Below are 27,652 nucleotides of genomic sequence, written 5' to 3' on the forward strand. Positions count from 1 at the left end.
TGTAACAGGAGAGTAAAGTAATAGTTGTCCTAGTATAGTGACGTGTGAAAGGGCCGGATGTGTCAACGAAACGCTTTAACCTTGATGGGATAGACTAGAAAACAAGTGCGGTGCTGTAGCTTCAAACACTTGTAATTTCGCAATATACCTCAAGTGTGACTTGTAGTAGGATTGGCATAAACTATTGGTTTTAAATTGGGATTAATTTTAAAATTACCAAATAGAGTAAAAGTCAAATTTTACTGTATTTGTTATCGGGACGAATAGATGAACCTTTCATCTCTTAGGACACTTAGTTTTAAATAACCTATTGAAAACTAAGTTTGTCGCGATACGTCTAACCAATTTTAAGTTAATAAAATCTATTAAGTAATTAGTTTTGGAAATCAAAACGCTTTTAATTTGCAAAACATAATTGGTTAATAAAATGTTTATTTTCAAATTTATTTGGTATTAGGTCGGTGATATTGTAATCCTATTATAAACAATCCAAGCAACCATAATAGCAAATAATAATATGTAAATCCTTATGGCCAAAAGGTGATCGGTCTCGCTAGAGCCAATTAGGGAGACCGATCGGGTCAAGGGGTTCACAACACAAAACAACCACAAGGATGGACTTCTTCGTGCATCCCGTCATCTTGCCCGAACTGCCACTAACTCATAGAAATTCTTGAGCTCGACCTCGGTTATCTTCGCGTCTTCTTTATTACAAATTTATAAACTAACAATAATTTGTCCTATTACAAATTTGAACCATCTTTATGGCCAAAAGAAAACCGAAAAATAAATAATAATCGTTTACAACTTTTGAACCATCCATATGGCCAAAAACAAGCTCAACAACCAAACACAACCAAACAAACATAGGTCGGGGCCGGATTTACATATTCAAAATAAATAAATTTCGGGTCGTTTTGACTTGGTCAAATAAAATAAACAAAACTTTAACCAAATCTAAAATTACCCGAAAACAAATCTAGATCTATAAACTTTAAATGATTTTAAAGTTCGAGATGTAGATCCGGTTTAAACGAACCGGGATCGACTCGTACGTTGTAACCACGGCTCTGATACCACTGTTGGATTTCAACGGTGATTCGGAACGAAAACGGTCAAGTAATTTTAAACCCATTTTAGTTAATAATTTCGTTTCGATAGAGATTAATCAATATTAATATACAAATTTATAAACGAACTATAAAAACGCAGCGGACGATTAAACGATTAAACGAACCAAAATCGAAAACCCAAAACCCGGATCCGATTACAACTTTATACGAGTACGAATAAACGAATAATAACAACCATAGATAAGTTTATCGATATACCTCGGTTATCGAAACCGGGAAGACACCGAAGATTAACGAAACAAGATAGATAAGACACAATCAACAAAACCCAACGAAGATCCGGCGGCGGCGGATTCCGGCAGGTTATAAAGACGGCGGCAGTAGGTGTTGCGGCTCAGATCCGACAGCTATAGAGAACGGCGGACTGCAGAGAACCACGACAGCAACTAGTAGTAACCGTAGGTCACCGGAAAAGCTTCGCCGGAAAAACGGGTTCGCCGGAGTTGCAGGTTCGCCGGGATTTCGGGTTCGCCGGAGCTTGTATAGAGCAGCGGTGGTACTAGCTGTGACTAAGGAACAACTGGTACAAGCGGTGGTGGCTGTGGTATGTTTGCGGCGGCTGGAATAGACTCGCCGGAAAACGGCGCCAGATTAATAGTGGCAGCTAGGGTTTGATGGTTTAAGGTGTTTTTATAATTAGAATAATATATATCTATTTATAGGAATGATATTAGGGTTTAACAATTAAACCACATTGGGCTTTAAGCCCAAAAGTTAAAACAAAGCCTAATCCACCAACTTATCCTATTATGTGATTGTGTCGGGCCAAGTTAACGTAAACGTTTAAGTGGGTTTATATTTCGTTACCCCGGTGTAACTCATACCGGGTCACATTCGGGTCGGTCACGTTGACTTGACCCGAACCAACCATTAAATCCAACAGTCACTTGTGCAAAATGCCTCTGTCTCTGGTATCTGGCATGACTTATGAGATTCATATGTAAGGCATGCCGCATGCGTGAAAGTTTGTTTACATAAAATACACATTGTAAACGAGTTCTAAAATTATTAGATAGTACCATTATGGGCCAATCCAATAATTTTGACTCATCCTTATTAGTCCATTAGTACAGCCCAGTTATCCTCTATACCAATGAAAAAATCTACATGAATTTTTAATTTTATATATAACAAATCTAATACACTACTAGTCTACTACACTAGCCATACAATACGTTCAAAATTTGAACCACATGTATTATATATTTAAAGTGACGGCGAATATCCAAATTCCAAAACTAGTTAAAAAAATGTAAAGTGTCATTTAAAATTTTCTTTTCTATATAGTTCATCCTCTTCATTTTTTAAGTTTAATAATAAAGAACTTAAGTGACTAATTATCACGTAACTTTATAAATGATACTCTATGAAACTTTGTAGTGAACTAATTCAAAGACAAAAATGGATGATTCGATAGTCGATACAAACATCAAACTCTCTATATTAATGTCTTTAAAAATTAGTAAATGAAAACTAGAATCTATATATCTTTAAACAATATATTTTAATTGAATTTTATGGTTATATTTGAAGTTGATTTTTATAAATTTCACACATTTTATTATATATTGTTATTAATATGTTTACGAAAACACATTTCTCAACCCGTGTAGAACACGGGCATATAACCTAGTAATTTTAATATCATAAAATATCATTAATTTATATCGATAGCTATAAAAATTAACTATACTAATGCTTTAGATTAAAAAAATCTGTATGATATTAACTTGAACAAATAATCATTTGTTTATCCTCTACATAAGAATATTTTCAACACTATTCAAATCATACTGATTGATATTTAATATATAAACAATAAAATATGTTGATTTTTGTATGAGGTTAAGGAAAAATCACGGAATAATGGTTACGTTGGTGGTGCAGATGCCACATAATTTTGACGTGTAAACTCACCACTCATATCTGCCACATCAGAAAACACCCAATTTCTAAAAATAAAAAATAAAACAATAAAACGTATGGACCAATCTCCTTCAATTTCACTTAATAATATTTTGACTTTTTTAATTATTTATTATTCTCAACCGCAAATCTGCACAAAAAGCCTGTAGCCGATTCTCGCCGGAGATGGAGCCACATACTCTCCGTGCACATCACGCGCTATATTCGCCAGAAACTGTTAATCACGCTATCCGTGTTGCTTCTGTTAACAAACGCCGTTGCCACGTCAGCATCAGAGCTCTTCACCGGAGGAAGAATCATGACGAGGAGTGTACTACCGGTAGTACCGAATATTCCGTTCGCCGGAGAAGACGAGATGTGCTGGTGATGCCGTTAGTTGCAATCGGAGCTTTTGTGCTCCGTTCGGCGGTAGCTAGGGCTGATGAGAAATTAGACACTGAGACCACGGCGGTTGCTACGGTGGCGCCGGTGACGAACACGAACACGAAGGCGGAAGCAGTGACGCCGGAGAAAGTGGAGGTGAAGAAGGAAGAGGTGATAAACTCGAGGATTTATGATGCGACGGTTATCGGAGAGCCGTTGGCGGTTGGGAAGGATAAAGGAAAGGTATGGGAGAAGTTAATGAATGGGAGGATTGTTTATTTAGGGGAAGCGGAGCAGGTTCCGACTCGAGATGATAAGGAATTGGAGGTTGAGATTGTCAGGAGTTTGGTGAAGAAGTGTGCCGAGGCGAATAGGCAGGTTACGTTGGCTCTCGAGGCGTTTCCGGCTGATTTGCAAGAACAATTGAATCAGTTTATTGATAAAAGGTGTGGTTCTGAATTAGTTATTGCCTCATCTTAATTTATAGTTTTAGTGTAGTATATTGATTCTGTGTTGTGAACAAATGACAATAAGAGCTTTCGGAGTCTCTGGGTACTCTGTATCGGTCAGAGGTAGAGTGGCTCATGGAACCTGTTAATGGTTAAGTTTCAAAGACATGCTGAATGATTCAGAGGCTATCTCTTAATCGCTCATGACTCTTATTAATTTAGCACAAGATTGCCAAACAGCCTCTTAGACAGTTAGATGGTTACAGCTTTTCTATTATTTGTTATTACAGCTTGTATTCAGGTTGTGTTCCTATATATATGAGCCTTGTATTGTATATTGATTGCATTAACTGTCTATAGTTAGAATTCACACATCATTAAGATTACTAATCTATTATTGTCTGTCTCTTGTTTAGTTGAAAATGCAAGATCTTAGGTTTCTGTGGGACAGATGGTTTAAAAGATCTTGGCATAGAGAACATAAACTACACACCAATGCAGTTCTTTTTCATAAACTTTTTGCTGGAAATTGATAATTTTGAATTCAAAGTCTTGGTTTATAGTGCTTTAATGTTCAGTTTTTAACATTTTAACATCTGTTAAGCTGCAAAGAGCAAACACCGTATCTAAGTATATATATATTTCCTGTTTATTGATTCTGTTTTGATTAATGTTCATTAATGAAACCAATCATGAATGGCAGAATTAATGGAGAGACGTTAAAGTCATTTGTGTCACATTGGCCACCTCAGCGGTGGCAGGAATACGAGCCTCTTATAAACTACTGTCGTGATAATGGAATCAAACTAGTTGCATGTGGTACACCACTTAAGGTATTCTTTTTCCTAACAATAACCAAATAATGAGCTCATGTACTTAAGGGTAGAAATGACAATTTTGATCTGTTTACTTATGGACAGATTGAATATTGATTCACCTTATTTATTCATGTTAATGGGTCAATAGGTAAATTAAAACACTTCACTGAAAAAGAATTAGGTCATATATATCACACAAGTTATTAATAAAAAACATGTGCCATGATGTCTCTAGGTTCTCAGGACTGTTCAGGCAGATGGTATTCGTGGGCTAACAAAAGCTGAACGTAAAGCATACGCTCCACCAGCTGGATCAGGTTTTATATCCGGTTTTCCATCTATCACACGAAGACCTTCAAAAGAAATCAACTTCCCAAATCAGTCTATTCCTTTTGGGCCAAGTTCTTATCTATCTGCACAAGCCAGAGTTGTTGATGAGTACGCAATGTCTCAGATAATTTTGCAGGCGGTTACAAATGGTGGGACCACAGGATTGCTGGTGGTGGTGATGGGCGCGAGCCATGTCGCATATGGGTCAAGAGGAACTGGGGTGCCTGCAAGAATTGCAAAGAAGATGCAAAAGAAGAATCAAAGTGTTATATTGCTTGATCCCGAAAGGCAGTATATAAGACGGGAGGGTGAGGTTCCTGTTGCTGATTTTTTATGGTATTCGGCTGCTAGACCCTGCACCAGGAATTGCTTTGACCGGGCTGAAATTGCTCGGGTTATGAATGCAGCTGGCAGAAGGCGAGATGCTTTGCCACAGGTTAGTGGGCTCGTTTTTCAGTTACTAGTTATTTCTTTCAATTGCCATTGGGATATATACTTTTTTGACTTTTGGTTAGTGTCAGCAATCGGCATGGCCTGCAAATACTTTATTCATTTTCAAAAACACTTACTATAATTAGTGCATGAAATATGAGTGGAAAGAACAAAATATTATTACAAGAGTCAAAATCGTCGACTCAAGCGATTTAGGAGATGAGTGAAAATACACTTGGGCTGACTCCTAACTCGATTGACCTGGTTTGGATTTTCTGACACGAAATTCCCGGGTTTGGGTCACTTTGAGCCTTTGAGGTTAGCTAAACTGGCCGTGTTCGTGTCAATTCGACGGGTTGACATGCTTAACCCAACTGTTTTTTATTTTGTGTTTTTACAATATGTTTTATGTCATAATTTTAGTTGGGTATCTTATGAGATAATTTAAAACATAAAAGAGATATTGGCATAACTTTTTTATAATTAAAATCGTACTGTTTTATACACATGTATGCTTTTGTTGTAAAAAAAAATTCTGAAGTTCGGGTTAAATGGGTCGTATTCATGTCAACCCGCGAGTATTATTGTCGTGTTCAGGTTATATGTCTGACACGATTTTCAGAGCCGTGTTGTGTTCGGAGTGATTCGTGTCATTTTCTCGGGTTCATGCCATGAACTTTGACCGTATTGGTTTAATATTTTCTCTGACCCGTTTGACACTAAATACAACCCAAATGGGTCACAATTGTTACGCATACATATATAACAACATTGTATTGTATGTTTATCAGGATATCCAAAAAGGACTGGATCTTGGTCTGGTATCACCAGAAGTACTTCAAAATTTCTTTGATCTGGAGCAATACCCTCTTCTATCAGAACTTACTCATAATTTTCAGGTAATTATTTATATAACAAAGCTATCATTCATATGACAACAGTATCTCATTTTCTTTAATTACCAGGGTTTTAGAGAAAGACTATTAGCAGATCCCAAATTCTTAAACCGATTAGCCATAGAAGAAACAATATCAATAACCACCACCCTCATAGCACAATACCAGAAACGAAAAGGAAAATTCTTCGAAGAAATTGATTATGTAATGACCGACACGTTAAGAGGAATAGTGGTCGATTTTTTCACAGTTTGGCTTCCAGCACCTACATTATCATTCCTTTCATTTGCTGATGATGCTAACGGGCCCGATAGCATCGATGCACTAACGGGCCTGCTGGGCTCCATACCCGATAATGCATTTCAAAAGGCACTTGCTGGGAAGGACTGGGATGTGGGACATAGAGTTGCTTCTGTGGTTGTTGGTGGTGTGAAACTTGCGGGTGTCGGGTTTATTTCTAGTATTGGAGCTGTGGCTTCATCAAATGTGTTGTATATTATACGGAAGGTTCTTAATCCCACGCTTGTGAATACGCAACAGACTAAACGATCACCGATTTTGAAAACCGCGGTGGTTTATAGTGGGTTTCTTGGTACATCAGCTAACCTACGTTATCAGGTATCCCTTTGTAACAATATTACTTATGTAATCGTAGTTAACGCATTAATTAGGGGTGTGTGCATGGGTTAGTATGGGTCAGTTTGGGCTCAAACCAAACCAAAAACCAAAAATTCAGTTTTGAGCTTTGAAAACCTTTCTGTTTCGTTTTCGTTTTTGTTTTAGGTTACGGTTTCTTCATTTGGGCTTGAGAATTTTTGGGGGAAAAAGGCTCAAAATAATGGATTTGGTTGTAAATCTTTTTGTTAGTTAATTAATAATCGTTTATTATACATTTGCAGATTATTGCTGGTTTGGTGGAGCATCGCCTTTCAGATATGTTTGCTGATCAAACATTATTTGTAAATATGGTATCATTTGTGGCACGGACAATCAATTCCTACTGGGGAACACAGGTTGATACATATTTTGTTATTCAACACGTTTGACCCGTTTACAAGAAAATGGTCTACTTTATTTTAATTTTGTATGTAATGTATATTATCTTTCTGCAGCAATGGATAGATCTTGCACGGTTTACGGGTCTACAGGCTCAAAAAAGCGAGCCAACCATAAACGAAACAATGGAATCTGCGAATCCTGCTACGGTAGTAGGCTGCAACACTACAGAAGAAGCGAGTGTTGAGGAAATTGAAAATCAACAGTCAATGAGATGATGTGAAGCTATAGCTACTGAAGGCATATCTTGCCTTTTTTTGTTTTATATTATTTTTATTATTATATGCTCGTCACTGTAGTTACAATATAAGTTTGAGCATGTTATGTTTATATACACCACATGATGAAGATAGATAAGAGGTTAAATTTCAGCATTCTTTGAATGAAATTTTGCCTTTATCTGCTGGTAAAGAGCACAAAATTTGATCGACTAATTAGTTCATACTTGGCTACATAATTTTTCTTAACACGTTATTTTTTACTGAGAGTGGCATGTGGAGATTGATTTGGGTCATACTAATATTAACCAATTTGTGATCGCTAATGGAAATCATATAGAAAGTACAGAGAGTATTCGTCAAACTATTAGCCGGTTTATTCTGTTGATCGAGTTCGTTATTATACAACAGCTAACAACTAAACAACTATGAACTAACCAACTAACTTTCTAACTTGACATAACCAGTCCTACAATTACAATGAATTAAGGAAGCCAAACTATGGAATCAATCTTGACACTTTCAGTCCCTAAAACTTTTCACTTGTAACAACCTGTCTTTGGTAATCATCCAATATTTTCTTATTTGATTTTTATAATTGATTCTTTATATCTCCATGTTGATCATCAGGATATGGAATATGGTTAACAAAAATTAATGTTATCCGTTCTGAATTTTGCTGTGTTTTTTTATTCATGTTGGTAATATGTTGCATATGATTTGAATACCAATGTTGGTGATACATGACACATAGAACACAATGGATTTAGAAGTTCTGAGGAAACTTTTGAAACAAATCTAATAGATCAAAAAGGGCATTCGGTCATCAGTGGTGGTTTGGATGTTAAAACAAAGAAAAACATATGATGTGGACATGAATTCTCGGTTTGAGACAGAAGCTAATGTTGGGTTGGTGAAGACTCTTTTTACTACGATAGAGCTAATAATTGTAGTATGTGGACGTATGCCACCTTGACCAAACCACGTAAATCTCGCGTTCTTGTTGTTCATTTTTACTTTCTTGTGTGTATGATATTATTACTCCGTTGCATTGGTACTCTCATCGATACCCATCAACTAGTGGTGTAATGGGAAAGATCTTCAATACTCCTGATAGTGCTTATGGTTTCTACATTGATGTGTCATTACATGGATTTGGAATACGCCTTCACACGACCATTAAGTATAAGAAAACAAATGAGCTATAACCATAAAACTCTATATATACAACAAAGAAGGTTTCAAAGATTTGAAGTGTAATAGTTATATAGGAGATGTTAAGCAACTATGGGAAATTTAAGGATGAAATGCAAATCGTTTATCACATTTCAAAAAAATAAAAATAGAAAATGGTTAGTGGATATATTTAACCATTCACATTATCATCAGCCAACTATTACTCCAACCAAAGTAATAAAACACTAGTCTCGTGAGAAGTTTCACCGCTCATTAACTTGGAAATCTCTAATGACGGAACTGGGTCAATTTAGGTTGAAACCGAAACCTTGACAGATCAAGTTGGTCATAAATACCATAAAAAGTCCACATGAGATTGATGTTACATCAAAACAATGTCATTGCATCTTAGTTGATCCTCAATAACAATACAAAGACAAGGAGGTTTACGGACTTGATTAACATTTCCAAGATAGATTATTAGATCGTAACATTTATTTTATTGTGGATTAATTTGGCGGTTAGGTTTACGGGAGATCAAGAGACTCGAGGGCGTTGTTGTGTTTGATGTCACTTCTTTGCTCTCAATATGTTAAAAGAAGTGCTAATGTGGTTCCTAATGCAAATTAATAACAACCATATCAGTAAAATTTCATCAATAACCAAGAATGTGCGGATAAACCAAAATCAAACAATATAAAAATCAGAACCATAAAAAACGAATAACGTTACCGATACCAATAATATTCGGTCAATTTCTCTTTAATACGATACCGAAACAATACCATTGCTCTTAATAAAAGCTCATTCCTCTCCTAACGTCTAATGCTTTCTCCTTTCAAATTCCTTGAGAATTCCAAGTTGCTTGGTGTCGTTTTGACCCATTCAATTCTTTTCTTTTAGTTTCTATCTAGACTCTTCACTTTTGTAATATTATGGTCCATTATTGCCCTATTAGCCCACCACATGGGTCCATTCAAAATATCTTCTATGTTTATGAAACAATTCACACTTAATACAAAATTTTAAAAATAAATAAAACCTAAACATACAATCTTTTAAACTTAGACTGATATAACTACTTAAATCACAATCACTAATAAAAATTAATATTATTATTAACTCTAAATGCATAAATATATCCACAAATTTAACAATATTAAATTGGGCACCGAAAGCACACAACACAACATATACACAGTTAAAACAGGATAAGAACGATGACGTGTCTCGGTGTTCAGATAAGGATCTCTCCAGAACCACGTGACATCAAAATTCCATTCTTACCCTTCCTTTTATCACCCTCCAACCTCATCACCCGGGACAACACCGTAATTTCACCAAACCACATAACCGATACAAACGATAACGCCGTTAACTTTAACCAGTGTCAGTTCCGTAATAACCTCCACATCCGTGCCCTATTTACAACTCACCGCTTAATATATACCATCACTGTGTGTAAGTGTAATTATCAATATCATCACTCACTTTTAAAGATATTTTCTGGTAAAACAGCAATGAAAATGCACGTGATGGCGCGTGAGAACGGTTTGCTGACGTCATCTCTGAATCCGAACGCTCCGATGTTCGTACCGGCGGCGTACCGCAACGTGGAGGACTTCTCAGACCAGTGGTGGACGTTAGTGCAGTCGTCTCCTTCGTTTCGTAATTACTGGCTCCGTGAGTGCTTCTCGGAGTCGTTGTTTGATGTTTCTGATGATTACGACTTAGATTCGTTCATTCCTGATGAAGATTTGATCGGTTCCGACGGTAAAAACCGTGAAGTGGAAGGTAAATTGATTGAATAGTTCAAATTACAGGTTGGTTAGCTGTTTAATTGAGTAGTTAATCGGATTTTGACCTAATTTGAGCTGTTAAAATTATTTTGCCCTAATATGATCAGTTATTAGGTTTATGTCTTAATTTGAGTAGTTAATTGGAGAATAGTTGAAATCGCAGGTTGATTAATCACTTAATTGAGTAGTTAATTAGATTTTGCCTTAATTTGAGTAGTTCATCGGATTTTTCCCTAATTTGAGTAGTTAAATTGACTGAATAATTGAAATATGAAGTTGATTAATCATTTAATTCTGTAGTTATGTAGTTAAGCGAAATGTTGCCTAATTTGAGTAGACTGAATAATAATTGAAGTTACAGGTTGATTAATCATTTAATTGAGCAGTTGATCAGATTTAGCTCTAATTCGAGTAATTAATATGATTTTGCCCAAATATCTAGTAGTTGATCAGATTTTGGCTTGAATTTGTGTTTTGTAGAAGAGAAGAAAGCTCGAAAGGATTTGATCCTAGCGAGGTTGTCGAGCTGGTGTAAGGCGCGATCGGTGGAGTCGCCGAGGTTGTATGAGAAGGCTCCGAAGATTGTGAATGTGAAAGTGAGCCGGAGGCCGATTCATCAGCCGCGGTAGGTCGAGTGACATGGGGAAAGCAGGTTAGGGTTTGAGGTAACAACAGCTCTGTTAAGAAGTATTTCAGTTTAAAGTTACATGTACATTGAGGAAATTAGTGTCTGGAGATAGGGACTATATCTTCTCTGCTTTGGTTGTAACCAGATTGTAATTATTAATAAAAGTTAGTTGGTTCAAGATATAATCTGTTCATCACTTGTTAAATACCTTTTGTAATTGCTTTACTTGGGTTAGACCAGGTAATGTATACGAGTCGTGTTAAGGTTCCCTGTTAGCTTTTATCAGCTCGGGTTTTCTATATGGTTTGTCCTTTATCGGATTCGAAAATAGTCTACTAAAGAATCAGCCAATAAGAATCAAAACTTTGTTTTTAGTCGGATTGGGTTTGCTATCCAAAAGGGGGTTGCGGCGCAGCTTGTTGCCCGCTTACCTGCCACTTCATTATAAATCGTTTGGATGTTTCTATGAAATATAAAACCCGCTTACCTGCCACTCATTGTAAATCGTTTCATTGTATATCGTTTGGATGTTTTTATGAAATATAAAATGAAATGAACTAAAAATAGATCATAAAACCTTTGGGTGAGCAACCAGGACTCTCTAATTAAAACATCTACCTTTTACTTGTCTTTTAACAAGCATTATTATCTATCAGGACAATTATATTAGTCTTTACATTTGTGTAAAAAATGTCACTAGCGATAGCATAATTAATTTGCAACTGATGAATCATGTCTCATAGAATTGGAATGATCTCCTTAGACCTAACTTGTGGTTTTGCTCAAAATCTCAAATGTAAATTGAATTCGGAGAAGATCGATTAATCACCTCTTTTAGACTAATCAGTGGCTGTGGCATTGCTCGAAATCCTCAATGTAGACTCCTTGAATTTGAGTTAGTTTTGTTGATTCATGCACTTCACACACATTTTCAATGATATAACTAAACATATTTTTATTGCCGTCGGTGCTTATTTGTTTTTTTTTGAATTCTAATTATAGAGCTGAGCCGTATAGGCCTGTACAATGTTTGGTTGGGTTTAATTAACGTTTCATTCATATATGTTCATATATGTTCTTGTTCGTGTTTGTTCAGTTCGTTTAAGTTAAATGAACATGCCCTTGTTTGTGTTTGTTTACAGCCTAGTTTATTCTAAAGCCAATTCTGACATGTTTTGAATCGCTTATAAATCTACTGAAAAATATAATACTAGTAACGACAACCTCCTCAAATTCGTCAAAATGTGAATCTTTTAAAATAGGCTTGTTGAGTAGTCTTGCAACCATTCTCATTAGCATGTAATAATGGTTGCCTAGATGCGTTTCATATAAGGCATGGCTCGTGACAAACTGTATCACTTCCGAGCATTGCTATCGGTATTACTGTAACTGGTATGACAATTGTTAGTACCGATAACTCGGTACCATATTGTGTTGTGACGAAATCGAACAACACGGTATTGCCATCATATCATAGGAGCAACAAACCAAGCCAATTACTCACGAAAATTGCAATAGTTAAATAAAAATGTTAAAAATAATAAATTAATAAAAATACCTTTCTCTCTTCTTTCACTCACCTACTTGTCCTCCCACACCAAATTACGCCCTAATGAATGGGAGTAAGCCCTAAATGTTCAATTTTGATCACAGTCAATGAACTGCACAAGAATAAGCACTGCTTTAACTTCTCGTTTCAATCAAAGAATTTTAAATCTCCAAAATGCTTCCAAGGTGAAGTTAGATGTTGCACTCCAAGTGTTCGATGAAATGCTTCAAACAAAGCCTCCACCTTCCACCATCCACTTTAATCAGCTCATTCATGTTATTGTCAAGATGAAACATTACTCCACTGCCCTTACACTTTTTAAGAAAATTAATCTCATGGGTATACCTCCTAATATCTATACAGTGGCCATCTCTATTAACTGCCTTTGCCGCCTTAATCAAGTTGATTATGCTTTCGCCTTACTGGCAACCCTCTTCAAGCAAGGTCATCCACCTGATCCGGCCACCTATACCACTCTCCTAAATGGCCTTGTTCTTGCCGATCGCGTTTCTGAAGCTCTTCAATTGTTCAAGAAACTGCTAAGAGATAAAATCTGTGAGCCTGATGAGGTTATGTTTGGAACCGTTATTAATGGGCTCTGTAAAGCAGCTAACACTACCAAGGCCCTTCAACTGCTCACCTTCATGGAATCAGGAAGCTCTTGTAAACCCCGTGTACAACATTACAACACAGTCATTGATAGCCTCTGCAAAGATCGAATGGTTGATGATGCATTACAACTATTTGCCCAAATGACTGAAAAGGGTGTCCTTGCAGATGTATACACTTACAACTCTTTGATTCAGGGTCTATGTAACTTTGGTCGAGAGACGGAAGCTGCAAAATTGTTGATGGATATGGACAAGAAAGGAGTATCTCCAGGAGTGCACACCTTTACTATCTTGGTAGATTCCTTTTGCAAGCAAGGATCGGTAAAAGATGCAGATCGTGCTATTCAAGCAATGGTATGAAGAGGACTGCATCCAAATGTAATCACTTATAATTCACTAATCGATGGATACTGTTTACGTGGTGAAATAGATGAAGCAAAGAAAGTTCTTGATGGCATGGTGGAGAGGGATCTTGTGCCCGACATCTTCACATATAACAGCCTGATTAATGGATACTGTAAGAAGAAGGAAATTGATAAGGCCAGGCATCTATTTCAAGAAATCCAAGACAAGGGTTTAGTTCCTGATGTTGTTACTTACAATACCATGTTACAAGGTTTGTTTTGAGTCAAGGCATCCTGCAGCAGCTAGAGAACTAGATTAATATGATATGTTAGAGATTAGGGCTTCAATTTTATTTTTCATCTAAATGAAATAAAGTGGGATTAGCCATGTATATTGTGTTTGTGTTTATATTAATGGGTCGGGTTGGTTTTGCGATTTGTTTTTTATAGATGTTTTTGGTGGGTTGGTTTGAAGTTTTAACTATCATTAGATTTGAAGGACACTGTCCTCATAATTAAAGAACAAGTATTCCTTAATAATTAATCCAACACTCAGTTGTCATGTTCTTTATTAGCAAAGTGATAGCTGAAAACTTCTTTGAATGAATCTGAGTTTGATTTTACTTGTATAAGTTCAACAATTAAGATTATAAATTTATTTATGTTGTCACCATTAATCCATTAGCTTGTCCTTCATGAGGTCGATCAATTATCAATTGTTTTATACATGCATTCATATAAATTTTTATTTTTTTTTACATATGCATTAATAAAACTACCCATAACCTGTCTTATCTTTCATGTGACATATGTTAAAGTAAATTTTATTGGTCCAGATTCATCTCATACTGCCTTGTGTGCCCATTTCACAATGTCTGCAGTCAGATATACAAAATCTAAAGAAAATGTTTTTCATAGATTATTCAAAATCATTGTCTCTCGTTTTTGTGTTATCTACATATCATAAAAAAAGGGTTACGTCTGTTGAATAGGGACCGATGTTAATTCAAGAAAGATACATGAAGTATATGAGAGTATGTGGTAATGCTTTCTCATTGTTAAATTTCTTGATAATATATAGTACTACAATAATAGGTTAAAGTATACTGTTTTGGTATGTTTGTTTGTTTGATTGTAGAATGTGTTGAATGCATGTAACGCGTTTATAAAACACAAGAATACAATATCGATACTCAAAATATATTCATGTGTTAAGATTAAATATTGTCTGGAAAACCAATAAACAAGAGAAAGTACTTAACCATGTTGGCCTAATACCCGATTTAGTTAGTAATTAAGATAATAATTTCAAGCCTCTGGACATGATTTTCTGATGATTTAATCTGTTAAAGTGTTAATGATTTACGAGATCTTGTATTTGAGTCTCAATTTTGAACCTGCTATGCCATTCGCTTTGATCGTATTCTTGTAAAACTGATAAGTCGATGGCATTATAAGTTCAAATATTTTTAGATCTATTTTATTATCGATTTAATTAGTTTCAAGTTATATATTATCGATTCAAATATTTCTAAAGACTAAACAAACAAAATTTGTATCTTTATCTCTAGTGTTATACACGCCTTTCATGCACTACAAGTTTTAATATACTGTTTGTAACTTCATTTGTATTATATTTTTATTACTTTCTACTTCTACTAATTGCTTCACTAAGATAATCGGTTGCAAGAATAAATTTTCTTCTTTTCAATTGTTCAAAGAAATGACAGAAAAAAAGATTAGGACTAATTGGAAGCAAGAGTGTATTGTCAAAACATTTCTTGAAGCATGTCTTCATGAAATAACACTCCATGGACTTAAAGGAACTAGCCTTAAGCCAAAATCATGGAAGAATGTAGCGGAGAAACTGAAAACGGAACACAATTTCATTGTGGATCAAAAACAAATGAAGAACCACTATGATTATTTAAAATCAAGATTCGTAGCTTGGTCAAAGCTAAAAAACAAAACCGCCAACGTCTATAATTCTGTAACAAACACTTTTAACTTGCCGGAAGAAGAATGGCAAATTGAGATAAAGGTATTTTTTTGTCTAAAAAGCTATTATTATTATAATTTAATAATCTTATAGTATTTTATAATATTTTTTTCACACAGTTAAACAAAGTAGTAGAATCTTTGAGAAGTACGCCACTTTCCTTCCCCGAGCTTTGTGTTCAATTTTTTGAGGGCTCTACTTCAAATGGGTTTGATAGTTGGGGGCCATCTTCTACACTTCCTCATCATTCTGAGGAAGTTTTTAACCATAATTTAAATGACATTGAGGATTTCGAATGCACTCAAATGGACCCCCCAACTCAAGATTTTAGTGAGGAGTCATCCGGTCGGTCTAGGGGGAAACGCAAAGTTAAGGAAACATTTAATTCAAAGCTAATAGAAGTTGGGGACCATATTACCAAGATGGCAAAGATGTTGATTGAAAAACACAATCTTTCTAATGACATGGATGCATGTATGGAGAAGTTGGGGACATTGGGATGGGGAGAACTTGATGCCAAATATCAAACGACGCTTTTGCTTTTTGGTGAAAGTGGTGATTTGAGGAAAGTGTGGTTGCGACTTCCGCCACACGTTTGTGAGATATGGGTTAAGAAAGCGGGGGCAAAGTATGGATTGTGTTGATTTTATGTGTCATGGATAGGACTTTTGTGCATCTTTGTTATGTAGGGTGTCTTTTTTTTCATGTTATGTTATGTAGGATTTGAAATGGTTTATGTGGATGTTATGTTATGGATTGTGTTGATTTTATGTGTCATGGATAGGAATTTTGTGGATCTTATGTTATGTAGGGTGTCTTTTTTTTCATGTTATGTTATGTAGGATTTGAAATGGTTTATGTGGATGTTATGTTATGGATTATTTGAATGTTATCTTATGGAACATTTTTTCAAATGTTGGTAATTTTATGATAGGTACCTTATGGATTCGGATGATGAGATTACAGTGTTCATTTTCCTTTGTTGGCATTGGCTAGGGTTAGCCTCAAGAAGAATTGAAAGGATAAGAGACTTGAATTCGGCATTGACTGGTCATGAATACACGCAAGAATTGTTGCATGGATCTTCTACACAATGTTGTGAGATGATGCGTCTTTCACGTGATGCATTTGTACTATTGTGAAATCATTTTAAGCAAAGAAATTGGTTGCAAAGTAGTAGGTCGATAAGTTTTGAAGAAAAGGTGGCTATGTTTTTAATTGTTATAGGACACAATGAACGTTTTCGAGTGGTTAAACGAAGGTTTCAACACTCAACTGAAACGATTCATAGGTGTTTTCATGAGGTCCTACAAGCAATGATGAAATTCGCAAGAGAAGTTATAATTCCAACATCTTCTAATACAATCGCAAATACCTCAGACTGACATAGAAAGTTAAAACAAATATTTCCTGGAGCAATAGGTGCGTTAAATGGAACTCTTATACATGCGGTCGTGCCTGTTGATCAACAAACTCGTTATAGGGGAAGAGGAAAAGGTGAATGTTTTCAAAATGTCTAAGCAATTTGTGATTTTGATATGATATTCACGTTTGTATGGGCCGGATGGGAGGGCATTGCACATGATTCACGAGTTTTAAAAGAAGTTGCATTTAACCTAAATTCCGGCTTTCCTTTCCCCCCACCAGATTATTAATTTTAATTATTCTTCAACTTTTATTATTAAATACATTATATATTTTTTGTAATAGTTTTATATTAACATTTACAGATAAATACTACCTTTGTGATGCTGCATACACCAACACTCGTGGATTTATGATTCCCTACCGTAATACGAGGTACTGGTTGGCCGATTTTCAACGACAACGTGCGTTAACTAAGGAAGAGAGGTTCAACCATGCTCACGCACAACTCAGAAATGTTATCGAGCGCTCCTATGGTGTTTTGAAGGCTAGATTCCCGATCCTAAAGCAAATGGCTCCATTTTCTTTTCCAATACAAAGAGACATAGTGATTACTTGTTTCACTGTCCATAATTTTATAAGGAGATGCAATATTCATGATCAACTATTTATGGACTACGATGAGAACACTATCTTTTCTGAAATACAAGGAGGAGAAAGTGATGGTCAGTTCGTTAACGACATAGAATGGGGTTCACCAAGCGTTGAGTATATGACTACCTTGCGTGATGAGATAGCTACTCAACTAATTTCTAATGAATAAAATTCACATTGTACGCAAAGTATTAATTTCTATTTGTATTTTAGTATGTTTTAATGGACTCTAATTTGGATTTTCTATGATGTTATGTATTTTTTTTTTATGATTATTCATCAATCAGAGTTCTAACCAAACAAATATATTTCATTCAGCACCAAACAGATCATAGGGATCATAGGGGTAAAATAGTCATTCTGCATAGTTATTCAGACATCCAACCAAACAACAGTTTATTGGTTTAGCACTTATTTGCTAAGAGCGTCTTAACCATTCAGACATCTTAATGGTTCAGCACTTAATGGCTCAGCAGTTGCCAAACAGCCCCTAAATCATGAATCATTTGTATGTGGGTTGGGAGTCGGAAGGAGAGCTAAGGGTAAACTGGGCATTTCAACGGTTTTTATTGTAAAATTCAGAGATGGTGTCAAAATTGGGAGGTCAACTGTCATGAGAATATAAAGTCAACAGCATGTATATATTCAATATTATGTTATGTGAAATGCGGTGAACTTGATTGTAGTGGATTTGAACAGATGTTATGCATCTTGTTAAAGTCCTAATTGGCAAAACATGGTTAGCGAATAAGAAAGTCAAAGGTCAACATTCGATAGCTGAGGGGTATAACAGTAAAAAAAAATTGTGGGGGTTGGGGCAATATATATTCAGAAAAGTTTGGAATTTTATACTAATAACTATACTTGTGATGATTATAATTCCCCTTAATATTATTATCTGCATGTAAACTCCAATAAGTATAATTGACTTCATCACTAATGCAACATTCGAACCAGTCAACGCATGTGGTCACGTATAAGCAATTAAATACTTGTGGTCATTGAAATCGATCATTAGTAACCGCTAATCTTTAGTGACAAATTAATTCAGCAGTGCCTAGAAGCTTCAACAATATTAGTGGTAATTGATCATTAGTTGCAAGTCAATGTTAATTTAGTTACCACTAATGGAGTTTTTTTGCTGATGTTTCCATCAATATAACTACTAACGGTTATACCTCAACCGCCATACACATTCACAAAAAGATGCGGCATTTTATCACAATCATTGTGATGGTTCGAGTCTTATATATAGGACATTTCGTATACACACGAAATACTTTGATCCCGCAATAAAACATCCGCGCTCGATAAACCTATCCAAGTTAACTGAAATACAAAACCTACATTTCCTTAACATTCCTCTCACTTCCCAAAAAGTAACCCGAAAACGTAACGTAATTTAATCAACATAGACGGATGTTTAGTTAACATGTTGGGTTAAAACTTAAAACAGAACTTATGCAGTAGTATTGCATGATTGGTCTTTCACAAATCTGGACGGTGAATTGTCATGTGTGTTGCTGATCTGCATTGCATTATTCATGGCTATAGTGTCGGTATTCCGTGTGACTTCAGATTCAAGCTCAAGGGCAATTTTGTCTTTTTCTTTAAGAAGCCGTGTTCCTACATAATTTGCCAACTTACGTTACAAACTGACTTTAACTTTAACCTTATAATAATAAAAGTGTTTTGACTTACATAAGTTGTCAGTTTTTTAACAAATCACAACACCTGTCCACCCACCTGTTTATAATAATTAATAATAATAAATATTAAATAATAATTGATACCTTTCTTTCTTTATATACTCCTCATCAAATTCTTTCAAAAGCTTGCCTTCATCAAATTCAGTACCCATCACACCAAATTATATCTAAAGACACTGTAATTTACAACAAGATATGGGTAACGCACTAAGGTTTTTGTATGGTGAGTGTTGTTCCAACCCAACTACCACCACCGATACGAGTGCGGGTGGTGGTAGTTGGGCGAATCAACACGCACATCACAGTGCGCCCGCGTTCAGCGTGGTCGTCACCGCTCTTGCTCGGGATATCCATCAGTTTGAATTGACCTCACAGGTACCATCAATTTAGCTATGTTGTAATTGACTAATTACAATTGAATTTAAAACTTAAATTGTGGATTGTTATTGTTATTGTTATTATAGGTTCCTGAAGGTTTGAGTAAGCATGTGGTGTCATCCAAGAAAGCTCAGTGTAACTGGTATACCAAACTTTCCGAGGCGTGGGCGCAGTCGAAACCTCCCCCGAAATCACCCGAAGAGGTTTCCGCGCTTGTTGTTAACACCTTGAAGAGACACAAAAAGGCCGATGTCGAGGTTAGACGAAATAATACCAATCCATTAGTCGTGTCGTGGTCATATGACCTGAACACGACGTGTGTAACCCGTTTATTTAAACGGGTTAATTTAAAATGGGTTGGTGGATTAAACTTATAATTTAAATTTTTTAAATTCTAAGGGTCCACCTCTATAACTTTAAATACACCCAAGTACTTCCGGTTTATTAAATGTGTTAAACAGTTCAACCCAGACATGCATGTTTACTTGAGAATATATAAGTTGAGTTATATTTTATTTTAGGTAAATTAGAATTTGATAATCGAAGCTATGACTCATTGGCCAATAATCGAGTTTGGATTTAATAAAAAATAAAGTTTATCTTGTTTGGACTATTATGGCGACTAAGTTATAGTTTGAATTATTAAAATCCAGTTTAACCAACGCTATCACGGGCCAGCCCGTCCTAAAGTATCACTTGTATTGACACATTACCCAACCTTTGATACTACAGTCTAAAAATGTATCAAAAAATACTACACAAAACTCTAAATAGTATAGTTTTGATGATCTTTGTGAAGGGGTTATTATCGTTTTACGGTCTCCCTCTATCACAATCAACCGTTGAAGTCACGACAAGTCAAGCTCCGCCAGTTGCCAATGGAGCCAAGTATGAATTAAACACACTTCCTGTAAGAATGTACACATAATATCTTCAAATTCTTATAACATTTTTATATACTTTATTCTAAACATGTTATGAAATTTACTTTAATGAACGAAGGTGGATGAAAAGGCGGTAGCAGACGGGGATACAGTGACAGTTTATGTTAGTACCTTGAATCCTAGGGAAGCAGCATGTGTTCCACAAGCTGTACAAGTGGCAGCGGTCGAACGGGCCAAAGCACGGGCTCAAAGGAACTACACCAAGGCGGATGCACTCCATAAACAGATTATAGATGCTGGCTATCGGTAACCCACCATTCCGTTGCCACTTCTCAGGGGTGTAAACGAGCCGAGCCAAAGCTCGACTACGCTCGAGCTCGGCTCGTTTTAACTTAAGACACGTTTTGAGATCTTTTTCTAAAGGTCTTGTTCGGCTTGTTTATTATTTATGTTTATTAATTAATTAAAATACATTTTTAATTATTTTTATATAACTTAATTAAAAATTTTATATATAAATAATATATATTGATTAGTTACTTTTATCATAATTTTATGCATAAAAATATAATTTTATAAATGTATATTTAATACATCAAAAAAGTTTAGAAGAATAATAGGCTCGTTTAGGCTAGCGAGCCAGCTCGAGCTTGATAAATGAAGCTCGCTTTCTTGGCTCGTTATCTCGGGGTCGAGCAGTCGAGCTCATTTAAGCTCGGCTCAATTCGGCCTTTTAACAAGTCAATCTCGAGTAGCTTACCAGCTGGCTTGGTTCGTTTACACACCCCTAGCCAGTAGGGGCGGCAGTTTCCAACACAACTCAAAACACAATCCTAACATGGTCAGAAAATATCAGGTTTTGGGTTTGCCAGTATAACCTGTTTAAACACGGGCCATGTTTGGGTTGACATGTTTAATAAAAAGGTCGTGTTCGGGTTGACTTGTAAAGCTGTTCAGGTTTTAAATTTTAAATTTAACCTGTTGGTTTTGATAAAAATTATTTGAATTTGATTTAGATTTCGTACCTTATGACTTTGATTTCAATATTATATGGTTAATCATAATAATGCTAATCATTGTCAAACCACCATATTATCTACTTGTCACAGTCATAATCATCCATTAAACGCGTTACCGTCGACCCACTTATAACTCGTCAACCTGTTTGACTTATTTAGATAATTGGGTTAAACGGGTCATATTCAGGCTACACATTTTAACCAGCCAACCTGGAATTGTTTCATCTAACTTGAATAATTTTGAATGTTATACAATGCAGGATGTTAAATATACATAACGAGGAAGTTTTAGCCCGAAAGTATCGAATCAGACTACGGTAAGATATTCTGTATGATATGAAGTGTTCCTTTTTTTTGTTTGTACTATAAATAATGCGTCTAAACATGGAGCAGGGGAATTGATGCACCAGAAAGCTCAATGCCTTATGGGAAAGAGGCAAAAGAGGAACTGATTAGATTGGTTGTTGGGAAGTCTTTGAAAGTTTTCATCTTTGATGAAGATCGTTATGGCCGTTGCGTTGGTGATATTTATTGCAATGGCGTCTTTGTCCAGGTAGTTATTTAAAACTCGACTCGTATATTTTCCGGTTAGCACGAACACAACCCATTTAATCTGTTTTCCCTTTTCTTTGTTGCATATTAATGCTCCAAACATGTCAATATTACAACCAAAATAATTTTTCTTTATGTAACAATTCCTTTTAAACTAGAAAATCCGATGCTTATATTTCTTAGCGTTAAAATTTTGTATAAAATACCCATTGAAACATAAAAGATGTATCTTAAAAGTTATAAAATAAATGGGTCGTGCTGTGAATCTGCCAGATTGAACCAAACCCGACACATTTAGCTAAATATCAAAATATGCTTGTGGGTTCGACTCAAAACTGACCGAGATCCATTTATAGTTTTATACTAAACCCGGAATTTTGTGTTTTGTCATAACTCGCACCAGTACAAAACATAAAACATGAAATGTGAACTCAATTTTCTTTTTATGAATATCGAATAGGAACGGATGTTGAAGAAAGGACTTGTATGGCACTACGGTGCTTATGACAAACGACCAGAACTAGAAAAGGTAACAAACACTGTCTCTCTTTTACTGTTATATGATCGAGTGAAGTGTTGGGCGATTGTTCTGAAAATGGCTTTATTGAATGTAACAACAGTGGGAGAAAGATGCTAGAGATAAGAGAATCGGGTTGTGGGCTTCATCAAATCCTGAAAAACCATGGGAATGGAGGAAGAATCGCCGTGAACAAAGATAGTTTATTGTGAGGAACTTGGTTAACCATAAAACTCTGATTCAAACTAAGTGTAAAATTGTGTATTAAAATGTTTATTACATTCATCGTTTTATTAAAATAATTAGTTAAATAATATACTGTTTATTTTTAAGATTCATTTTCAGTTTTTCACCCACACCCAAACAGATTTGAGTTTTTTTTAAGCATAACGTTGTAACCTTCTATTTTATTTTTTTTTCGTATTCAACTTCATCCTGTGTTATATAAACATCCAAACGATTTACAATGAAGTGGCAGGTAAGCGGACAACAAGCTGCGCCGCAACCCCCTTTTGGATAGCAAACCCAATCCGACTAAAAACAAAGTTTTGATTCTTATGGGCTGATACGTTACTACACACAACTTTCTGAACCCTATTCAAAAGGTCCACGGCATCCGGAGCTAAGAAACCAAATGTTTCAAAGGCCAAGGGGATTTGAGTTGTCCATACCAAAGCAAGCAAACCGATTTGAGATTTTACTGGTTCGGTTTTGATGGTCCGGACTGGAACTTAGAATCGGCCGTGTGCATGTGTTATCAGCTATATCTGTCCGCCAAACAGGCCGGTCGTCGTTCCCCAAATCTGTAGTTAGTTAGTGGGTTGGCCCGTAACTTTTGTTAAAACAGGATGAAACGGAACATGAACACCTTATCTTCATTCCGCACAAATTTAACTGTTTTCAAAAAAATGCAATCCCACATACATGATCTAGTAAACCAAAGTATACAGATAAAGACCCCATAAACACTATAATTCCCATATCATGGAGTGTAAGACATGATTAAATAGAAAACACCTAAGATATGCGCCTCACATTGCACCGACTTTTGTTCACTCTCTTTAGCGTAGGGGTTGAAATCACCACGCCCAAAATCTTTGCGAGAAAATATCCCCGCAAATGTCACACCAGGAAAGTTGTCCAAAAACGGTGAGCTGTCAACATTTGGTTGGCTGAAGAATGTTCCGCCCCGTTCACGAGAAGTAAACATAAGACCGCCAAACACCTCCTGCTTGAAAGATCTCAGGTGGTTAGAGACATTGGTGATAGAAGATAAAGCGGTGGTGGAATCTAGCTTGTAAAACCGAAATGCATCGCCTGTTCTGATGTCTTTATATAGAACACGAAAATACTCTTCGGTAAACCTGCATGACAATGATTATAGTTAGGTGTTCGCGTTTTCAAATCAATTTTCTGATCAAATTGCAGATAATCAATTTCTGAGAAAAGAACGTTATCTTACCGATAAACTCGAGGGAATGCAAGAGAAGTTACTTGCCCAGGTCTTCTTTTTGTTATCCCAACGAAGACATGACCATCGTAAATCAGGTCTCTTAGCTGTTCATTATTTATGAACGATTAGATAAACTTATAAAACCCTACATTTACATTTATGGCTAATCTTGTAAATTAGACCAAAACTCATATGCCAAGTCAACACCATGCTAGTGCCACAGCAGCAAAAAGTCAACATGATCATACTTACCACTCATAACATTATCAGCCAGAACTTTTTAATTATCAAAGTTTATTAAAGTTGAGTTCTTTTTAGAAGAAAAAGTACTACATTCCACTGAATAGTGATGTTACTTTTATTTTGCAATTTGCAAAAGAAAGCCATATAATGTATTTGAAGGTCTTGATATTTAACAGTTTAGAGCGAGATAAGTTGTTCTAAATCCAATAAGCGGATAGATAAACAGTATATTAGCTACAACGGGAAACGAATAACATACTTCCTCATATTCTTGCCTAAAAACTCTGCCAGCAAAAAGATTCTCAGCAGATCCTTCTCTTCTTGCAGTGAGGTCAGTCACGCCCATATACTGTTCGAGTATGCTGGCTGTATACACAGGGCCTACGGGCAGCAATCCACTTGATAATGCGGTATGAAACTTAATCTCTCCAATGCCTGCCCAAAATATTATAAGAAATTGAACTAGAAAATGACAAAAACAGAAAATAGTGGAAATACAAGTGAATGTTTGAAGTTACCACTAGCTTTGTTCGGATCCTTGACAAATACCAAGGCAACAGCACGAACCTCTTCTATGGGGACGATTATGTTGCGCGAAGTATAACGAAACTCATTGTCATAATCCCCAAAAATGACGGTTTCTGGTGAAATAAGATTATCTAAAACAAAGAAAAGAAATAGAGATATAAATTTAATTACAGTAAGTCAGCAATGACAAAGTGTTTCTTATACAAAACTCACCCATTAATTTCCTAACATCTCCCGCTTCTACGCCTGGTAGAAGCTGTTAACAAACCCAGTAAGAACAAAAATATGTAATAAAAACATAATCATGAAAAGTTACATAAGGACGACTTACACCGAACAATAATATTGCAGCAGGGGAGTTACATCCTGAAATAGAAGTCGAGAACTCCATAAGATCTCTTACAAACCTGGTTGTTTCAAAAGTGAATCCCTGGTGCATGTATATACAATCTCATAAAGTTTAAAATAAACATTTACAATTACACGATATGTTTAATGTTGTGTTTTACAAAGATGAGATTTATTACCAGAGGTTTGTTTACCAGCGGGACTTTTCCAACTTTTATCCCTGGTAGAAATCCAACGATTAACATGATTCCTCTATTTGCAATCTCATCATCAAAGTCATCGTCATAGTCTTCATCATCGTCTTCAGTAAGCTTCCACCGAGTCTGGGAGTTATTTGATTCATTACTTTCTTCACATTAACAAAAAACAATTTTTTTACTGGCAAAAGCAAAATGGAAACACAAAGTAAACCTCTTTGAATTCATCATAAAGCGCATCTCTTCCGATAATTCCAGAGGGACGATGACTAACGAGTATAACTTTGGTTCCCATCTTTTCAGTAATCTGCATTTCATTTGTGAAATCAATACAACTTATCAGTAGACAGAAAAGTTTTAATGAACTTTTTTTCAAAACTCGTCAGTTTTAAAATTCAAAAAAACATACGAGTTCATGAGCCTCTTGCAAATCGAACAAGGGACCAACAGAAGCAATGGCAAAATGAGGACGGATGGGCTCCGATAGTACTTTATTCACCGTTTCTACCACAGCATCCTGATGCATAAAAGTGAAACAATGGTAGATTATAAAATATCATTTACGATTGCTGTTAAATTAAGGGATTGAAAAGAGGTTACCTGTAAAGAAGGATTGTACGAGCAGGCGGAGGAGAGCTTGGGACGACAAAGGACGCGACTGCAAACAAGGTTCCAGGAGCGGTTAACGCAGGCAGCGGAGGCGAAAGACAAGGCCGGAAGTCGGGCAACTATGTTTTGAAGAATGTCTTCCCCAACAAGGACAATAGTTACCATTTCAGCATGAGCAAATTCGGCTCAAATTCAGATTCTGCAGAGACAATAAAAAAATATTATCAGTGAATCATAAACAGTTAAAGATGTACATAAATGATATAACTAAAGCTGAAAATTCTATTTGATGTTTCTAATTTCTATATTAGCCAATTGGTAAAAACCATATTCTACTACTGTGCATGTTTTTATTATGTTACAGGCATACAACCAGTTAATGAGTTAATCCACCAAACAAACATTTAAAAAACTCTACCCATGTTATAATGATTTTCTATAAATGAAACCTTTGAAAAGTAACTTAATATACATTCAACCAACAATTTGTAAGTGCATATTTTATCTGCAGATCATACTAAACAATTTGTTTATAAAGGCATTTTGGTCATTTGGTTAAAGTTTAGGGACTAGTTTGTTGTTTCTTCGTCACATTCAATTGTATTGTAAAAGCCCTAGTTCTGAAAATTCTTCCCGCCAATTCGTTGGTTCATATCAAGGAATCAATAAAAATAATAATATTAAGAAATCAATAATAATCATAATATTAAGGAATCGATGATCATACTCTGTTATAGCTAGCAATAGCATATATCAGAATGTGTAAACCAGTTAAGAATAAGAAAATGATTTGTACGTTTTACGAAACCCTAATGAAGAAGTTTGTCACCAATTTAGATTGAGACTGAGACGAGTGCTCCGATTAATTACTCTTCTCTTTCCCTTCTCCACATTTCATTTTTAACCCATTGAAAATGGACCCGTAATTTTAACACTGTTAAATTGAGGGGCAAAATGCATCCCTCTGTCAAAATTTTGTTTATTAACACCGTTAAATTGAGGGGCGAAGTCGTCTTTTCACACACCTATAACAAAACCATAATACCCTATCACCTTCCCACACACAATGCTCTACATCCATCATGTTTCCCTCGCCCACTGTTGCCGACTATGGATGAGCAAATTCAGTATTGGTATCAATTGGTACCGGTGCTGAAATTGGTACCAAAGTTTTAAGTTTTGGTACCGGTACAGCACGGTATCGGTATTTCCCGAATTTTGCCTTCAATACTGGTACCGTCCCGATACTGTACTGGTACCGAACCAAGTATTTCGGTACCGGTACCAAGAATTATTGATTTTCGAGATCAGGATTTTTAGTACAGGTACGATACCGATCTCCTTCGATAAAAACATTGACCACCATCGATGACCACTGTATTCATGGAAAATTCCCTAAATGACCCAAATGAAGAGAGAGAGAAAAAAAAGACCCAAAAATTCTCAACTTTCTCAAAATAACCCAAGTA

General features: G+C 35.8%; 4 protein-coding genes and 1 pseudogene across 4 annotated transcripts; 4 read left to right on the forward strand and 1 right to left on the reverse strand.

Moving 5' to 3' along the window:
- Positions 1 to 3,088: 3,088 nt before the first annotated feature.
- LOC143592508 (protein RETICULATA-RELATED 5, chloroplastic-like) lies at positions 3,089 to 7,836 on the forward strand. Its single transcript, XM_077072410.1, has 7 exons — positions 3,089 to 3,868; positions 4,575 to 4,704; positions 4,925 to 5,455; positions 6,243 to 6,350; positions 6,417 to 6,965; positions 7,247 to 7,360; positions 7,460 to 7,836. Exons 1-7 carry the CDS (start codon positions 3,225 to 3,227, stop codon positions 7,619 to 7,621), a joined length of 2,238 nt encoding a protein of 745 aa, XP_076928525.1. The 5' UTR covers positions 3,089 to 3,224; the 3' UTR covers positions 7,622 to 7,836.
- Positions 7,837 to 10,258: 2,422 nt separating this feature from the next.
- LOC143592542 (protein EARLY RESPONSIVE TO DEHYDRATION 15-like) lies at positions 10,259 to 11,409 on the forward strand. Its single transcript, XM_077072443.1, has 2 exons — positions 10,259 to 10,591; positions 11,077 to 11,409. The coding sequence occupies exons 1-2, from the start codon at positions 10,318 to 10,320 to the stop codon at positions 11,223 to 11,225; spliced, it is 423 nt and encodes a 140-aa protein (XP_076928558.1). The 5' UTR covers positions 10,259 to 10,317; the 3' UTR covers positions 11,226 to 11,409.
- Positions 11,410 to 12,729: 1,320 nt separating this feature from the next.
- LOC143590726 (uncharacterized) lies at positions 12,730 to 14,011 on the forward strand (annotated as a pseudogene).
- A 5,625-nt stretch (positions 14,012 to 19,636) lies between these two features.
- LOC143592550 (staphylococcal-like nuclease CAN2) lies at positions 19,637 to 23,137 on the forward strand. Its single transcript, XM_077072451.1, has 8 exons — positions 19,637 to 19,830; positions 19,920 to 20,090; positions 20,633 to 20,743; positions 20,836 to 21,023; positions 21,997 to 22,053; positions 22,130 to 22,289; positions 22,749 to 22,817; positions 22,909 to 23,137. The coding sequence occupies exons 1-8, from the start codon at positions 19,651 to 19,653 to the stop codon at positions 23,005 to 23,007; spliced, it is 1,035 nt and encodes a 344-aa protein (XP_076928566.1). The 5' UTR covers positions 19,637 to 19,650; the 3' UTR covers positions 23,008 to 23,137.
- Positions 23,138 to 23,769: 632 nt separating this feature from the next.
- LOC143591801 (F-box/LRR-repeat protein At5g63520-like) lies at positions 23,770 to 26,348 on the reverse strand. Its single transcript, XM_077071897.1, has 10 exons — positions 26,175 to 26,348; positions 25,984 to 26,091; positions 25,789 to 25,881; positions 25,557 to 25,700; positions 25,361 to 25,459; positions 25,243 to 25,285; positions 25,020 to 25,160; positions 24,761 to 24,936; positions 24,268 to 24,362; positions 23,770 to 24,169 (listed from the first exon to the last, which is right to left on the reverse strand). Exons 1-10 carry the CDS (start codon positions 26,346 to 26,348, stop codon positions 23,788 to 23,790), a joined length of 1,455 nt encoding a protein of 484 aa, XP_076928012.1. The 3' UTR covers positions 23,770 to 23,787.
- Between the last annotated feature and the right edge of the window lie 1,304 nt (positions 26,349 to 27,652).

This window comes from Bidens hawaiensis, unplaced genomic scaffold (assembly GCF_021521415.1).
Source record: "Bidens hawaiensis isolate Kalapana, Puna unplaced genomic scaffold, B.hawaiensis_p1.1 tig00001685_1, whole genome shotgun sequence".
Lineage (NCBI taxonomy): Eukaryota > Viridiplantae > Streptophyta > Magnoliopsida > Asterales > Asteraceae > Bidens > Bidens hawaiensis.

Coding starts and splice junctions, on each gene's coding strand:
- LOC143592508 (XM_077072410.1), top strand. CDS start 3,225: ATGGAGCCACATACTCTCCGTGCACATCACGCGCTATATTCGCCAGAA. Junction 3,869..4,574: donor AATCAGTTTATTGATAAAAG/GTGTGGTTCTGA, acceptor CATGAATGGCAG/AATTAATGGAGAGACGTTAA. Junction 7,361..7,459: donor ATTCCTACTGGGGAACACAG/GTTGATACATAT, acceptor ATCTTTCTGCAG/CAATGGATAGATCTTGCACG.
- LOC143592542 (XM_077072443.1), top strand. CDS start 10,318: ATGAAAATGCACGTGATGGCGCGTGAGAACGGTTTGCTGACGTCATCT. Junction 10,592..11,076: donor TAAAAACCGTGAAGTGGAAG/GTAAATTGATTG, acceptor TGTGTTTTGTAG/AAGAGAAGAAAGCTCGAAAG.
- LOC143592550 (XM_077072451.1), top strand. CDS start 19,651: ATGGGTAACGCACTAAGGTTTTTGTATGGTGAGTGTTGTTCCAACCCA. Junction 19,831..19,919: donor AGTTTGAATTGACCTCACAG/GTACCATCAATT, acceptor TTGTTATTATAG/GTTCCTGAAGGTTTGAGTAA. Junction 20,744..20,835: donor ATGAATTAAACACACTTCCT/GTAAGAATGTAC, acceptor TAATGAACGAAG/GTGGATGAAAAGGCGGTAGC.
- LOC143591801 (XM_077071897.1), bottom strand. CDS start 26,348: ATGGTAACTATTGTCCTTGTTGGGGAAGACATTCTTCAAAACATAGTT. Junction 26,092..26,174: donor CGTACAATCCTTCTTTACAG/GTAACCTCTTTT, acceptor TTTATGCATCAG/GATGCTGTGGTAGAAACGGT. Junction 25,286..25,360: donor CTGCAATATTATTGTTCGGT/GTAAGTCGTCCT, acceptor GTTTGTTAACAG/CTTCTACCAGGCGTAGAAGC.